Below are 16,679 nucleotides of genomic sequence, written 5' to 3' on the forward strand. Positions count from 1 at the left end.
GGCAGTGAGCACTCACAGCCCAGGAAGTCGACTGTATCCTGGGCTGCATCAAAAGAAATGTGACCAGCAGGTCAAGGGAGGTGATTCTGCCCTTCTACTCTGCTCCTGTGAGACCCCAGCTGGAGTAAAAGTGGGTTCAGCTCTGGGGCCCCCCAACACAAACAGAACATGGACCCGCCAAGTCCAGACAAGGCCACGAAGATTATTAGAGGACTCTAGCACCTCTCCTGTGAAGACAGGCTGAGAGAGTTGGAGTTATTCAGCCTCGCTAGAGAAGACTCTGGGGACACTTTATAGCAGCCTTTTAATACATATAGGGAGCCTACAGGAAAGCTCAATAAGGACTTTTTACAAGGGCAAGTAGTGATAGGACAAGGGGGAATGGTTTTAAACTGAAATAGATTAGACATTAGGAAAGAGTTCTTCACTGTGAGGGTGGTGGGACACTGTAACAGGTTTCCCAGAGAAGCTGTGGATGTTCCACCCCTGCTGGTGCTCAAGTCCAGGTTGAATTGGGCTTTGAGCAACCTGGTCTAGTGGAAGGTGTCCCCTTTGTGGTTTGGAACTAGATGATCTTTAAGGTACCTTCAAACACTAAACATTCTATCATCCTATGAATTATTTAATGACCACTACCTGTTCTTGGATTAATGAGAAGGCACTGTCAGGGCACTTATGCCCCTTGTGCCCCAAAGTACAGGAATAGGTGGTGTCCTCACGTCTTAGAGAGAAAACTTGAACCTCAAAACCCTTTGAGATCAGCCCAGATCATGGCCATCCTGCCACACTATGGAAAAGGGCCCTCTAGCACTCTGTCTGCCTTAAAAGTCGTGCTTTCAGTTTGGAAAAGAACTTGAACTAAAACCACTGGAAAGCTATCCATAAAACACTGACTGTACATTACGTTTGTGATTGTTCCCACATCCCTCGTAATTCTCAACCACAGCTAGTGACTGTACTAGAGACTCGGTAAAGATGGTAGGCACTTTTCCTCTTGCTAGCAGTGGGATAGCAGGAATGTGAGTTTCCCTTTCAAGTCCAAATCAAAGTATCTACAAACAGTAAGACGGGAATGTGAGTTTTGAGGTTGTATCTTCCCTCAGAAAAACTAACTCTGAGGCTTGTCCCAATAAGGTTTATTCTTCTCACAAATTAGTTTGTATTGTTTTCCTTTCCTCTCCTCCATATAGGAAATATGCCTACAGCTATCTCACACTTTAATATGCTTGTCATGTACAGAAACATTTCAGACTCTTTGTACTCAGCCCTTCATTCCTCAGCCATGTGTTTTCAAGAACTGCAGCCTGTAGGATGACTTTAAAAATCAGTTATTTCATGTTGCAGCAATCCTGTATCGCAGAATTGCCTTGAGCTGCTTTTGCTTTCTCCTCGTGCCGCACTGCAATAATGACCCTGTTTCTGTCTTCTTGCAGGGGTTTTGTTGACTTGTGGGGCAGCAGAAGTTACTCTGCAGTTTGCAGTGTGAGTGAGCAGCAAAACAGCTTGTGGAATTTCTGAATGCACCCTGGCTCCTGTGGTCACTTTCGATTCTCAGATTTGAAGTAAGATCATCCTCTTATTGTTCTTTTTAAATAACAATTGCTCTGGGTTTGCTATTTAAATAACAAATGCAAGTGTTCTTGCAAATGTTTGGCTTCCCAAGGAAAGAGCTTCCCCTTTGTAATCTGCTCTTAAAAACTTGCCAAGTCATTCCCCGGGCAAGTTTCTGTTTCTGTTTCCACTTGCTTTTCTGATGCTGAGTTACGGTAAATCAGCAGTCTTGCATTGGTTTTTGTTTGTTTAGATTTTTCTTTGTGTGTTGGTTGGGTTTTTCTGGTTCTCCCCATGAACCCTGGTTTGAAAATGGGGCCAGAAGCAGGAGGCAGTGGAAAGCTGGGTGCATTTCCAGGGGTTGGCAGAACTAGGTCACTTTTGATCCCAGGTACAGGTATTTTAAATTTGATCAGATGGCTCTATGTTGCACTGTTGACTTCAGTGTAGACATCCACCCACTCTTTTGGGAAACCAACTGCACAATAGAATCAATCCTGTTATTTGATACACAGTGTTCCAGTTGAGAAAAAAATTGTGATGTATGCTAACCACTAGAGTTAATGGCAGTCTGGGTTCAGCCTTGCAGCTCTTGCAGAAGTAGAATATGACTCAAGGACTTTCTTTTTCAACTTTCCTCATTATACTGAGGTTGGGCAATTCCAGTGTGACGAAAGGAGAATGTTTCATTGTTATTTCACTGCCACAAATTTATGAGGTTTGGTACCTCTGTTTTAAGATCTGCTTAGTTCAGATCAGTTCTACAAATTGACCCACTGAAGCCCTGAGAGGTGGATAACCTTAATTTCTGGTGGCCAGATGCCTCACTCTGAGAGATGAAGGCAGAAGCTATGCAAAGCCAAAGGTCAAGTCAAGCACCAGCCAACATAACATACCTTTAAGCTACATTTATGCCTTCCTGGGTGGGACATGGCACAGGCCTGTCTATCAGGGCATGTGAGAGCATGGAGCTTTCCTTGCTTCCTGTCTTGGCTGTGCTTCTACTGAACTGCAAGCTAGGAACGATGGCAGAGCCTACACAACTGCCATGCTGCTTTTCTGAAAGGCAGATATTTTATTCTTTTACATATGTAGAGCCTGACTAGAACATGGTGGTGAGCAGCACACTGTTGCAGTATGTCAGATCTGTACACAGATAGAACAGACACAAGTAATTTATGCAGTGCTACGCCTTAGTCTGTTCAAAGGTGCGCAGGCCTGGTAAATGGCTATTAAAGCATTCAGCTATAGCAGCCTGAAGGATTTCCTTTGTAAAGCAGCACAGTGTGAGCATTTTGGCAGTATGCTAGAGGCAAGCTGATTGATTAGACACTTAGCAAGGTTAGAGGCAAGAGGCTCCAAAGTGGGATGGAAGGTTTTTCTGAATGCTTAGTATCTGTGTGGTGCTTGAGACCTGGGGAAGAGCTGTACAACTGTCGTGGTTTAAACCCAGTCAGGTAATTCGTTCGCTCACTTCCCCCCCCTTTCTTGCCCTCCCCCTGCTCTCGGAGGGACGGAGAGGAGAATCAAAAGAATGCAACTCCCATGGGTTGAGATAAGAACAGTTTAGTAACTAAGGTATAACACAAATCACTACTGCTACCACCAGTGATAATAATGATAAAGGAAATAACAAGGGAAGAGAATACAACACCTCAGCACCAGCCGACCGATCACTCGCCCCCCAAGCCCGACCAAGCTCCGACCGATACCTCCTCCAACCCTGCAGTCCCCCAGCCCTTCCGGCTAACTCCCAGTTACCTCCTGGACATGACGTGCTGTGGTATGGAATACCTCTTTGGTCAGTTTGGGTCAGGTGTCCTGTCTCTGCTTCCTCCCGGCTTCCCCTCCTCCCTGGCAGAGCATGAGGCTCACAAAGTCCTTGGCCAAACCAAAACATCTCTATCAGTTCTGTTCCCAGGCCGAAAGTCAAAACACAGCACTGCATCAGCTACCAAGAAGAAGAAACATGACTGCTACTGCTGAACCCAGGACAACAACGTAAACTGAGTCTGAGCTTGGCAACAAAGCATGCCCTGTGCCCTTCAGATCTCTGACTGGTCAAGTCTATGAAAGGCTTAAAGATTTTGAAGCTAATCCAAGGCCTACCTTTCCTTCCAGGCTCCTGCTTAATGCCATACACAGATTTCCAGCTGGTGTTAAGGCGCACACACTGCCCTCCGAGGAACCTCACTCCTAGAAACATGACCTCTTGGAGTAATGCCTCATGGCTGTGGGTGCCCTGCATTGACCAGGGGTTGACTGCCAGCGCCCAGCACCCTGCTGCCAGACCTGCTCTCCCCTTTCCACATGCCTGGGGCTGGTGCCAGCGCTTGGACTACCCAGCAGGAGCACACTCTGGCTGGCACATGGGAGCAAGCCCAGGCAGCCCCCTCATGTTTTGTCTGAGTCTTAACTCAGCTGGAGATTCTCTCAATCTATGGAACTGATGTTGGAGCTAAAGAATAAAGAACCCCTGCCCTCTGCATGACCTGGAGAAATCCAGCCTTCCTACCGAGGTCTCCTCTGCTGCTGAAAGGCTTTGTAAGACTTTGCACAAATGGGTGTGTGATTGGGAAAGGCCTCGCTGCAAAGCAGCCAGCGCTGCTGGGTCTTTGCATGTGGGAGCATAGCCATCTGTGATGGAAGAAAGGTGAGGTGAGTTTTTGCTGGAGAGCGGTCTCCCTGTGATTTGCTAACCCGAGTAAAAGAAAACCTAAAAATGACATCTGTAGTGTGCATGAAAAGAAGGAAAGATGGAAGCCACGCACTATGTGGATTTTTTATTTAATGACAAAGACGTTTTCATTGTATCAATTCCTGCCTTAGAAGAGCTAGTGTTGCACATTTGCTTATGGAGACCTCATAGCTCCTGCAGGTTGCCTTCCAAACTGCCTTCCAAACACCATGGTGCTGCTGTGCTGCTTCAGCTCCTGCTTCTTTGCAGGCTTTTAGCATTAAGAAAGGCTTGCAATCATTGCAAAGCATGAGGGACATAACTTTCACTTAGCACTGCAAGTTTTTACATGGAAAACTTGCACAGATATAAATACACACACATAAACAAAGCTCTGTATACACACGCACAGGTGCTTTTATACAAGGGAGAAAATCCATTTATAGTAGCCTAGAATTTAATTACCCAGCAACACCTTTTTAATTCAACACTATTCAAAATTCATCAGGTGTGTATTAGGTAATTGGTTGTTGTTCAAATATTCTTCATAGTATTTTTCATAGAATCTTAACACCAGAGATTTCACTTTGAAAAATGCAACATCCCATAAGTTTCATGTAAGCAAAACATTACATCACTTAGGTAACACAGGAGCATACCGTATCATCGTTTCTTGTTCCTATAGCTGGATGTGGGGAGTGAAGGCTATAAGATTTGCATGAAGAACAGTTTGAGAATGAGCTCTGAGGCCTTCCCATCCCTGCCCATCCCTGGGGCGATGAGCTGGGGCATGTAAGGCCAGAGGATGTGGGGATTGTGAGAGGGTCTGCAATACTGTGACTGGACTATTTACACGGAGAGTTTTACAGGGGCCAATGAGATTGAATGTTGTATTTATGTTCAGGTTGGGAAAGTACCAACCAAGGGGATAAAAAGGGCTTGGTGGTAATAAATGGGGATTTGAGTCTCTGCATCAGCTTGAGTTCGTATCGTGAAATGCCACAAGTTTCTACCTTCCTGCTCTTCTGAGTGTCACCATTGTAGAACTATCCCCCTTTACTCAGAGTTGGAAACAGCTGCCTGTAGTTTTCTCTCAATTTTATCAGCTACAGCACGCATCTTAAGGTCTCTCAGGCTTCTTATCAGGGTTTCATAGGTTCCATTCATTCCATGTCTTTGAAGCCAGGCTCGAAAAAGATGGATCTTCTGTTCAAATGTATCACGATTATCATGAATAATCTCATCTATTTTAGTTTGTGGTACTTTGTGATAACGAACAAATTTCAGTACTTCTTTATATGTCATCTCTTCCATAATATCAGTAACATAGGTGCTCAAATCAACATCTAAAAACATAAAAGGAAATTAATGCTCTGGTAACTTGTATCTCACTGTTTTTTATCACCTGCACTCAGAGTTGATAATTTTTGTATCGACAACAAATGCAGTTTCAGGTATTCATGACCCAGACTATTTTAGATGTGATTTTTTTACAATATATAGCTTTTACATGTTTCTACCAAATGTTATGTAACACATTGCTTCCTACCACTTGAAATAGAATCTCAGTTTCCTTAGTAAGCTGTTCTGTCCTTCTCTATCATTAAAGTCTGGTCATCCTTCATGTACTTGTTTTCATCAAAAGAGTGTTGGGAAAGGTCCTGGAACAAGACAGGTCTTTTGCTGTGATACAGCCTTGGAGCTTACGCTCTTTTCCTACTGTGTGTTGCTAGTATGGATTTGCCCTTGAACATAAGGTAGGTTTGTGTGTCTGTGATCCCACCTCTGTGTGTGGGATTACTCCCTTATAATTATCCATGATTCTAGAAATTCTGCCTCCTAGTTTCTGTATCCAGTGCAGAATAGAACTTCAGCTGTTGTCAAATAGTAATTGCAATTGCTTCCTCTAAAAAGAAATTTCTCCTGAGGCAAAACTTTCATGATACCAGCTAAATGCTTGAATAAGCACAATATGAACTGGCATTTCTTCACGAAGTGTTCACTGTTGCACTAGAATGACAGTTCCAGTCAGCTGCAAAGTCTACACAAAAATACCCTTTTTCTGAGTGTAGTATTTGCATGTCTCTACTTTTCTTCTTCTACTGAATTTTGAGAAATTACTTGTCTCTTACCTTGTCTGAGAGGTACAATCTCCTGAAAAGAGAAGCAAGAGAGCAATGAGTAGAAACAAGCTTTGTAAAATATTGACCTTTTATGAGAGAATAAACACATTTCATGACACATGATTTCTGTAATTTTCTTTTAGTTTTCTCCATGATTCCCCTGTATGAGGGGTGAGGGAATGAGATTGGACAGACAGACCTCTTCTGACCTGGGTGAGCTTGAGGAATCACCTCACAATCGCTATTGCCTAGAAGTATGCACTGGGACAGGTAACCTGGGGTACTGGAGGCCTGATGATTTATGAAGTTTTGACCTTGATCATGTAACATAGGGAGTATGTTAACAAATACTGCAGAAATAATCCAGGGTTTCTCTCACTTCTCCACAAGAGTCCTCATGGTAAAATTTGCTTCAAAAATGTCATGAGAGAGAGGAATGTGCATGTTTGTGGAATCCCACTGTAATTTAAATGGAACAGAGTTTCTTGCATGAAGCTGTTTTTGTGATCTAAGCAACAATACTTACATCAGAAATGGATGGTTGGGGGAATTCATGGGGCCTTTTCCTTGTATTAAACCACTTCCGTCTTACGCAGTCTGAAACAAATAAGCATTTTTAAAATCCAGGACAGAGTATATCTCTCCTCTGGATGCCAAGAATATAAAACTACATCTGAGTAAGCAGCTGAACATCTTATTCAGAGTATGACAGGTATAAGGACTAGGAAATCACTTACACGCTATTCCTCCAACTGCTAGAAGTAGTAACAGAATTGCCAAAAGTATGGCCCACCATGGTGTTCTTGTTTCTGCTGGAACATTGGAAACATTACCTGAGAGTTAAGTCAAGAAATGCAGTACAGCAACATTCTCTAAACTTAAAACAAGCTTGTGTCAGATTATAAAAGTGTTTCTGTTGTCTCCTAATGGCAGAAGCTACCTCTTTGTTAAAGTCTTACCTATCATGAGTCACCCCTGAAAAGGAGTAATCGCTCCTACATCTGTACGGTGATCAAGGTCAAAGAGCAATCATGCTTCACAGGTCAGTATAGGGTCCGGTAGATATAATGCTCTTAACTTTCAGGAATCGCTAGGAGCCATTGTGTAAAACAGTACAATTCAAAATACAACTCTCAAAATAGAGCAGATGCTAGACTATGCTAAGTTTTAAAATTGTACCTTTCAGTCCGCACACAGTGTCTGAAGTTGAAGTACATTGTTTTTCAATTACACCGCTTTCACATCTGCAGAAGACATGAACAAGAATTATTATGGGATTTGTATCTCTGTTCAGCAACACTCAAGAGAGCAAATCAAAATCTTCTAACACTTTTTATCAGTTAAATATTTCATATGTGAAGATTTTTTGAGTTTGTAATTTAATAGGTATGAAAATGGTATGGAAAGGTATGGGAGTGGAAAAAGGTGTGGAAATTATTTTCTAGATGTAACAACAGTAGATCACACTAAGACAACAGAAAAGCTGAGAAACTTTGTTATATTTTTTAAGATGTATATACAGACTTGGTAGATGTATACAAGTTCTTCTGCATGCCTTTGGAAAGCCTGCATGGACACAAGTTGAGTGAGCTAAGTCAACTCAACAAGCTAAGTGTGGAGGGAAACTAATGTTTTCCCTCAGCTTATATGTTGATTTATCCTCTGTCTTTCAACATGTGTGACAACATAGAATATTAGCAATTTTATATGAAATGATGAAGGCATAAACTTACATGGTACACGGATCGCAATGCGTACATGGTACAGAAGAATTGCAAAAATGGTTCTTTGCACAGGTGCATTTTGTGTTCTGTGCCTGGCTACAGTTCTTTGCAACCTCCAAACCTAAAATATATTTCTTAAAGTTTGTTAGTTTGAAAAAGCAGGTCTTAAGAGCAGGCTTCTGCTCACAAGTTCTTGCCCTCCCATTCGGATGCCTTTAGCTCTATCACTGCTAGCACAAGTGAGGCTTAATTGCAAGAACAGCATAACTGGAAATACAAAGATGGCAAAGAGACCTCTGCTGGCCAAGAGCTCAAAAAACTGAGCTCAGGGTAAAGTACTTCCTAAAAGAGGACTCATCTTGCACTGCCAAATATTGTCAGCTGCTTTTTCCCATTCGGAAGTGTAAAGCCAAAAGGAAACTCAGATCACACAGCCCATCTCCCTGCTTGATGTCAGAAACAGGTTCTTTACTCTCCCTGGCGGACAACAAGTTTTATCTCTTCGTGAGGACCTTCAAAGTGTGTGAGGAATTCCATTCTCTTTAGCTAACATATTCCCAACTCCAGTATCAAAATAAATGTGTTTATTTTCTCCTACCATCAGTGTAGCTATCTCCATCTATGAAATATTACTTCTGCACTGAATATCACTGTAGTAGGAAAACTGATTTCATAGTCATATAGGAATAGAAGTGAAGTTTTGAATTGTTATAATCACTGCCCTGCTGTAACAGGATACCAGGTTATCTTTCAAATTTGATGAACCTCTACTGTAAAACCAGTGCTGAAGCCATTCATGGAAATCTCAAACATGAACAATACTAAGAATAGTTCTCATGGAACTTCAGTGGCAGTTTTCCTCCTGCCTGGTGTTTTCTACTGACTTCTACTACATTGCTGCCCGTGGTATTATATGACTAGTAATCCCATTAGTCACACTTTTTTTTTCCCCTTCAGTTTAACAAATAGTTTCCTTTGTGGCTCTGCTCAAAATATCAAATTGCCCTGCTGTACTCCATTTCATTACCCATCTAGAAATGCTTATTATAGTAGCTAATGAAAAGAGCTACCTCTCCATTCACAAAACTTGATTTTCAATATGAGGAATGCAGAATCAGCATTCCTTAAATCCAAGTACAGTAGAACTACAGGACAGTTGGTAGAACTGATAGGAGATCAGGTTAATCAATTGAAAAAACAATGGGAAAAAAAAAAAGTGTGGTGGATATTTATGAAACAGGTCATGAATTTCTGGAACCTGGTGCCCCCTAACAGGTTCATGCACAAATGGTTCAGAGATAGATTCTAAAATTACTAGGTAGGGATGGACCTTCTAACGTTCTTTCCCACAGCTGTGGATGCTAGTAGACTTAGCGGGGAATAGACCTCAGAAACTGTACAGGTTTCTTCATGTTTTCTGAAAACAGCATCTGCTGAACTCAGAATACTGGGGTAGATGGACCCCTGGTCTGACCCAGTAGGGCATGCCTCATAGTCTCCTAATTTGAACCTATATCCCACACAGCATCTTGAACTTATAAAAGTCATCACTCTATTAGCTCCAGCAATTTGAAATAATATTACTAATTACATAAATGACTATGGAGGAAACCATTGGGAAATCTTCCACCCCTGCTTTTACAACACCCCTCTTCTTTTAAATAAAGGAAAAAGAAGAGTGAGAACTTTTCTTCCAGAATTCTAACCAGTTTGTATTGATTCTGCTTTGAGTGAGCAAAGGTACATATAAGAAAAAAAAACAGACCAACATAGCTTGTTCTTTTTGCTACTTTGTGCTTGATGAAAGGGAACTGGAGAATAAACTTACGACTTAAACATGAATTCCTGCATGTACTACCACTAAAACACTCAAACACATGCTTGCTATTCACTATTCAGGGACTGTGGAAATTTTTCAGTCAAATGCTGTATCAATGAAAGGCATTGCTACAATAGCTATTTCTATAGACATACCAAATATGCTGTCACATGAAGCGCACCTCAAACACTTGGCCAGATCATTGACATGATCTATGTACTCCTTTCCATTTTCACACGGAACACAGTGTTTGCTAGTATCTGTTGGGCAGCTGACATTTTTAACAAAACCTGTAGAGAGAAAACAAGAATTAGGATTTGCAATATCTTTGGACAGAAGTCATTAGCTTTAAGACCTATGTCAGCCTTTCTTTCTAATCCCTAATACTTTCTGAGTTATAAATATGGACAGAATCTATATTCTTTACGCATATGTTTATGCTCTTCAGGAATGTAGCATACACAAGATCTGACTATCCCCCTTCTCCCTCCAATTTAGGACACACCAAACAAAACTGTATATTTGAAATTGGAAAATCCATGAATATATGGGGTCTTGTAGGCAAAAGCCTGTGCTTGCAATTTTTTAACCTCTTTCAAAGATGTGTATATAATTCTTCACTCTTTTGTGACAAGCATGTTTTGTGAGAACTATCATCTGTAGTAAAAAGTCACTGGTTCACTCAGCTCAAGAAATACTTTTGAAGTGTCTCATGCCCTCTAGTAGAGAAAGATACAGCTAGAATGGAGCATTACCTCCAGAAAACCACAGCACGCCGCTTAGCTATCCCGACGGAAAGCAATTGCGCGTGTTATTTTTCCACTCTTAATGACTTTTCAACAGTCTTATAATGATACTCACCACGTTCACATTTCTTGCAACACTGAACACCCAGACTGTATTCGTCCCAGTTGCAATTAATTTCCCTCTTAGCAATGATCCTCTTTGTAATTAATTTATTGTATGTTATATGCATTATAGCTTCAGTCTCATTTTTGCACTGTGTTTCAATAATTAAGGCCACCACCTGGGAGAGAAGAACAACAAGTTACATAAAAAAGTCTGTCAAGGATCATAGGTGTGTTTTACTACTGGCACAGTTATATCAGTACTATTACTCTATTGCTAAACATATTGATGATATTTACCCCTTTATTAAAGGTACTCATTACTCCAGAAGAGATAGTGGACAATAAGGACACAGATTTAATGCTATGAACACTCCCACTACAGGTACTGATTGAACATTAATGCTTAAGGACAAGCCCATACATGGGGTTGTTATAACAGATGATCATATGATTAATTATAGTTCAAAGCAGTCCTTGACTTGAAGAGTTTGAAGTCTTAACATCTAAGATGAGCTCTACATTCACTGCTCTTGCTCCTCTTTAGTTGAATGAAAAAGCGTTTTGTATTTTACAAGACTCATATACACACCAGCAGGGATACTGAAGGAGGGGGGGAAATGATGCCTGGGAAGAAACAGAGCCATGCTACTGTCCTTGGCAAAATGGCAAAATAGCCCAAGCTGTGAAGGAGAGGAGTGGCAGGGTACATTTTTTGCAAAGGAGATTAGTGGGGGATGAGGTGCAATACAAAGATTCAAAATCCTTATACCAAAGGTGCACTGCATTGACTAGAAATCCCACTGATCACAGATTCACTCACATTTTTAATCAGCAAAACTTTGACTGGACTAATTTATTTTTAATCTTGTCTTGGCTATTTGAAAGAGGTTAAATCTGAATAGCTGGTTATCTTTGAACACTTTTGAATTGCAGCTTAATACAAATTTGACCATATCTGTTACTGCTAACAGTAAGAGACGTATATATTCAAAGATTTCTCTTTGAATCTGGTGATATTTAATGGCTGATTAACTTCATCATCATCATTTTGCTTGAAACTGCTTGGATGCCAACCGTAACTTTAGTTAGAGGCAGAAAACTCTTTAATTGTCTTAAACACTAACTTACTGAAAATGGGCTTGGACTTCAAACTGGGCTCTCAAGTGAAGGAAGTGTTATCTGTGACTAATTAAGTGAAGTTACCAGTATGACCACTGTCTGCTGACTTCTACATTTAGCCACTTATTTTGATCCCTTGATCTATTCAGAAATTAGAAGTTGAAAAGCATTTTCTTTTCCTTAGCAGCCACCTGTTTTAAAATGTATTTATTGTTAATTCCTAGGCTAAAGTGAGGAAGACTTTCTTTGCACCTGAAGGAGTAGCGCTATAAAGCAGTATAGCACTTGAGAAACTGTGGGTACGGATGCTCAGCCTGTCACTTCCTCCATTGTGGGTATGGATGCTCAGCCTGTCACTTCCCCCATTCCGTGCTCTGACTCTCTTCCTGCCAAAGCTTTGAGGGTGCTCTTCTTGGAATCCCAGTGAAATGATGCTAAAAGGTCAAAGTTAATGTAAGGCCTTAATAAAAACTGGTAAATGGGTGTGTCAAATTAATGTGATTTGTTTCCTTTTGCCTTGGAGAAACATGTCTCTAAAAACTGGGGTAGATTAAAAGATAATTACTAAAATGCCTCACCTGCCTACAAAGCCACACCTGGCAATGCTCTGCACCCACAGGACACCCCGAATTCCTGCTTTCAGTACCCAAATCTCCACTTTTTGGAACAGAGAAGTCAAGCCTTTTTGCAGGAGGGTCAGGGGAGAAGAACCCTGGGCAACAGCAAAGAGAAAAGGGAGAGTGAAGATTATCACAAACATAACTACAGACAGTACCTGGGCACAAAAGAGAAACTGAAGGACACTGGCAAAGCACAGAGCATGCACAAAGAAAGCAACATCTAGTGTCATGCAGAAAATGTGATATAATGAAAGAAGGAAACATCTTTCTAAATTACTAATATCAGTAAAACTTAGCTGATTTTGGGGGATGTGTTTACTGACTGCCTTCAATCACAGTAAGTGCACAGACATAGCCTTCCTGATGCAAACATACCTCTTCACCACCTGCTTACACCTTTATATAAACAAGCTACACTGATACAATGCAGGGGGACAGAAATGCAATAATTTTTGATGGAAGCCCTTTGCTGTTGCTCATGGAGATGGACTTCCTGGTACACTTACAAGAAGTAGGGATCACTTCTCAGAACTAGACTTTTCAGCAGCACCAAACACCTACACTGGCTAAAAGCAATCCAGTTACTATATAAAAATTTGGGCATGTCTTACAGGAAAAAAGAAGTCAACAGTCATTTAGCTTTCTGCATGCATCTCAATTGCTTTCCTTTTTGCCACTGAGCAGCAGCTTCCCTTCCTCTGCCAATAGTGGAAAGGAAGCACTTCAGGGGCTTTTACACAGGCGGGGTGATAGGTGCTTTTTCACAATATGTACATTCAAACAGCAGCTGTTTTCAGCCTAAAATGATTCACAAAGGCTCTCTTCTACCTTTCTCATCTTAACCTAAAATATAGTTGTCATAATTAAACTGAAAACTTAGACTGAACTAAGCAGTAAATGGGAATAAAATAAACCAATCAGGGATATATATAAGCTTAGCAGAACCCATAAGAATTATGATGTGCCCAAATTTTCTTGTTTTTCTCCTTTTGCATTGCCTGGGCATTAAGAGACCTCTCCTTCATTCCTACAGAGTCCTCCAAAATTCTTTCACCAACAGGCCCCTAAGGAGACTAATAAAATCTGTTTTCATCTGTGTTCCCAGGGCAGAATGACAGGAACTTCAGTTTCTTCAAATCCTTGTGTGATTTTGAGATTTGCAGGCCTTCAATTCTTCCTATGTCAGAGTATTCTTCATAAAGGTCAACTTCCTTCAACTGAAAAATCTCATTATGGGTTTGTAATCTCAGCTCTGGTGTGTGAACATGTCATTTGCATATAAGACTTGTGAAAGCTTTACAACTTTTAACCCTGGGGGAAAAAAAATTGTCTCTGCTTTCTCCTGTTGTCTTTATAACACATTTTATTTTTGGCAAGTGAGTTCTCCCATCTCTAATCCATAGATGCCTATGGATGAGAAGGCCAATGCCTTCAGAGGTTGCTGGCCCAGTTTTTCACTCCACATTTGTTACATGGGGCAATATGCATGAGCTCATCAGGGGCTTTCTGAGTGTTAAAAAAAGCTGGGGGAGAGGGGCTTTTTCTTTCTTTTTTTGTGTAGTGGAAGCTGAGGGAAATCGAACTCATTTTCTGAAGTTTGACTTTCTTCTGGTACTTTTGACCAATAGTTGCTAGACTTAGCCCCATTTTAATACAGCTTTCTATGTAACTAGCCTCCATTGCACTAACCCTGTCAGGTTAACGCTTTTTCAAAGGCTTTTTCAAAGTGCAAGTAATTTCACACTGCCTGCTAAGAGGATTCTCTACCTTAGTTCTTTTACTCTGGTAACTTCTGCTTCCAAGGCAGAAGGTGGTAGTTAGCACCAAAATAACCAATAGAAATAGTAGGTTTTGTTCCAAAATCTTTTATGGTATTTCCCCATGACTAGAAGCATCCTGTGCTGCTAAAGTTTCAAGAGAGATGCATGTGCCTATGAGAGCAAAAAGCCTCAGTTACTGTCCAGTGTCTTAAAATAGTTGCTGTTCAAATTCAGTCCACTATTTCAGATCTTGTGTGACCCACCTGCAAATTACAGCAGCATATTGGGAGGAGGGGCTTGTATGGTTGGTCATTTTGTGTGATTGTTTGATTGTTTCGGGGTTTGGTTGTAGGAGTACTGTATTAGTAAACACCCATTAAATACTATGCAATTTTGGAGAGCTGGAGGAGTATTAACAGCTCCCACCTTGCTTTGGTGATGTTGTGACTAAGGATGAATAAAAGCTGGACAGCATAGAAATTTGGCAGCTCTTTCCCCTTTCCTTTTGTAGCACAATAGAGTTTTCTTGTTAGCACTTTCTCGCTGTTCAGTGAGTTGCCTTGAAGGTAAAGGCAGTTGATTATGGAAACATGAGCAAATAAACATTTCCAGAACTGAGGCCCTTATACTTTTCACTTGAATCTTGGGTCACCCCATGACTTCATGGCTATTTATATGTATAGCTTTAAATGTGTGATTAATTGTCTGGGAAATGAGAAAGAAGGGTCAGTGCAGTGATGTAGGAATCCTGTTTTCAAAGGTATGTCTTCTAAATTTCCAGAAAACTGCTGTTCCGTAGGCATTTCGGACAATTACAAGACATTTAAATAACACTTCACTCCCTCAAGATGGCCTGCTCCTTTGAGAATCTGTCTCTGAGCGCTATGTGGTTTTGCAGCTTTACAGGGTAAGGTTAGATGTTTTCTAACTACGTTGGCCATTGCTATTTTGCATGACTGTCCCTGCAACTGCTGCTACTTCATTGCAAAACTGAGGTCTCATCCAACAAACTTACGTTCTGGTTTAATCAAACTACTATGTCAAAAGCTGTTCAAGTTTACTGATTTAGAAGTAGTGGAACATCATGCTAATGAGAAAAAGAGAAAACAACCACCATTTTTTGTTTTAAATAGAAAGCATGGCAGGAGTGCTACAGTCTTTCTAAGGGGTGCTGGCATTTGGGAACAAATAGAAAATAAGAATAGAAATTATACTTATTCTCTGAGAGCCGTGTGATAAAGTATTTTTTCATCTTAATTTTTATTCTCGATAGTTCCAAGATACTACAAAGCATCTTTTTGTAGCGAGACTGACATTTCTGCCAGTTGTTTGCTGCTCCTGTACCAAAAGGATAGTACACACTTCTCAGCAAATTAAAATCCTTCTTTGTATTTAACTGTGCTCTAGTGTTTTGTGCAGAGGCAGGGATATAATCCTCTGAAACACTTTAAATAGTTTACTGCCTGTTATATAGAAAATCAGATCAGAATTTGAGTAGTTTTTATCTTAACATCTGATTTTAACCTGCCAAACCCCAAAGCATACTGCACTGTTAACAACATAACCACACTGTGAAGAGATTTTGAATGTGAACTCTAGTGACTTACCTCTGAAACAGGTGAGAACTGGGGCTGGGGAAGCCGCATAAATTGCATCCACACTTCCAGGCAGGTCACGGCTCTGCTATGCAGCAGGGTTTATTGTGACCTGCCTGATCCTGCTATCATGCCTTGAGCTCTCAGATATCCCATCTCGGGGCTCCTGGAGCAGGGCTGCCTCGGGGCAGGTCGGCAGAGCCAGTGCATCTGCCCCTGCCTGGATCTCCTGCCTGGAGCTTGCTGACACTACAGCCCTTTTGGCCTGATGCACCTGTACCAGTGCAGGTCTCTGTGCTGCAGAGACTGACACACTTCCTTACCTTCCTCGTCGATGGTAGCCCTTCTAAAGTGGTCATTTGCAAAAGTAAGTTTACTGGTGACAGATATGCTCTGAAGCTGCAAACACTCATACTCTGCATCCATACAGGATGACTAAAGCAACCAAGGAAGGCCCTGCCCCAGCACTTCCAGTAAATACCGTGTTTCATGCCACTGGACTTGGGACTATTTCTCTAGGTTTTTCTGGGTCACTGTCGGTATGGTTCAAATTCCCCTGCCACAGGTATTTGCTTTTCTGTTGCTTTACCAGATCACTTTGCTACAGATCCCCTGAGGAAGCAGTGCAGTCGGCTTCCACTCACGCGGAACTTTGCCCGGGTTGATACCCAGCCAGTGCTGCCTGTTCCTGGATGCCCGCTCCGCCAGTGCCTCCGGCAGAGTCCCCTCGCTGCTGTGGCACACGACCGGGGTCCCTGACACCCGCCTGCATCCATCCCCTTTCCCTTCCTCTTCCCGCCTCTTTCCACAATGCCTACCTCCCTTGCCCGGACACTCCAA

At 41.5% G+C, this 16,679-nt stretch overlaps 1 protein-coding gene across 1 annotated transcript; it reads right to left on the reverse strand.

Moving 5' to 3' along the window:
* Positions 1–5,252: 5,252 nt before the first annotated feature.
* FAS (Fas cell surface death receptor) lies at positions 5,253–16,265 on the reverse strand. The gene is made up of 10 exons (XM_057401095.1): positions 16,163–16,265; positions 12,443–12,576; positions 10,756–10,921; positions 10,050–10,184; positions 8,085–8,196; positions 7,531–7,595; positions 7,089–7,160; positions 6,878–6,948; positions 6,361–6,382; positions 5,253–5,574 (listed from the first exon to the last, which is right to left on the reverse strand). Exons 1-10 carry the CDS (start codon positions 16,263–16,265, stop codon positions 5,285–5,287), a joined length of 1,170 nt encoding a protein of 389 aa, XP_057257078.1. The 3' UTR covers positions 5,253–5,284.
* Between the last annotated feature and the right edge of the window lie 414 nt (positions 16,266–16,679).

The sequence above is a fragment of the Pezoporus wallicus genome, unplaced genomic scaffold (assembly GCF_028554395.1).
Source record: "Pezoporus wallicus isolate ANWC-B61680 ecotype Strahan unplaced genomic scaffold, APGP_CSIRO_Pwel_v1 contig_5524, whole genome shotgun sequence".
Taxonomy (NCBI): domain Eukaryota; kingdom Metazoa; phylum Chordata; class Aves; order Psittaciformes; family Psittacidae; genus Pezoporus; species Pezoporus wallicus.

What these genes read in the sequence shown, in the direction of transcription:
- FAS (XM_057401095.1), bottom strand. Translation starts at nt 16,265, where the DNA reads ATGGATGCAGAGTATGAGTGTTTGCAGCTTCAGAGCATATCTGTCACC. An exon ending in AGCAGTTGGAGGAATAGCGT is followed by an intron (nt 6,949 to 7,088) that starts GTAAGTGATTTC and finishes TATTTGTTTCAG; the next exon opens with ACTGCGTAAGACGGAAGTGG. An exon ending in GATTGTACCTCTCAGACAAG is followed by an intron (nt 5,575 to 6,360) that starts GTAAGAGACAAG and finishes TTATGTTTTTAG; the next exon opens with ATGTTGATTTGAGCACCTAT.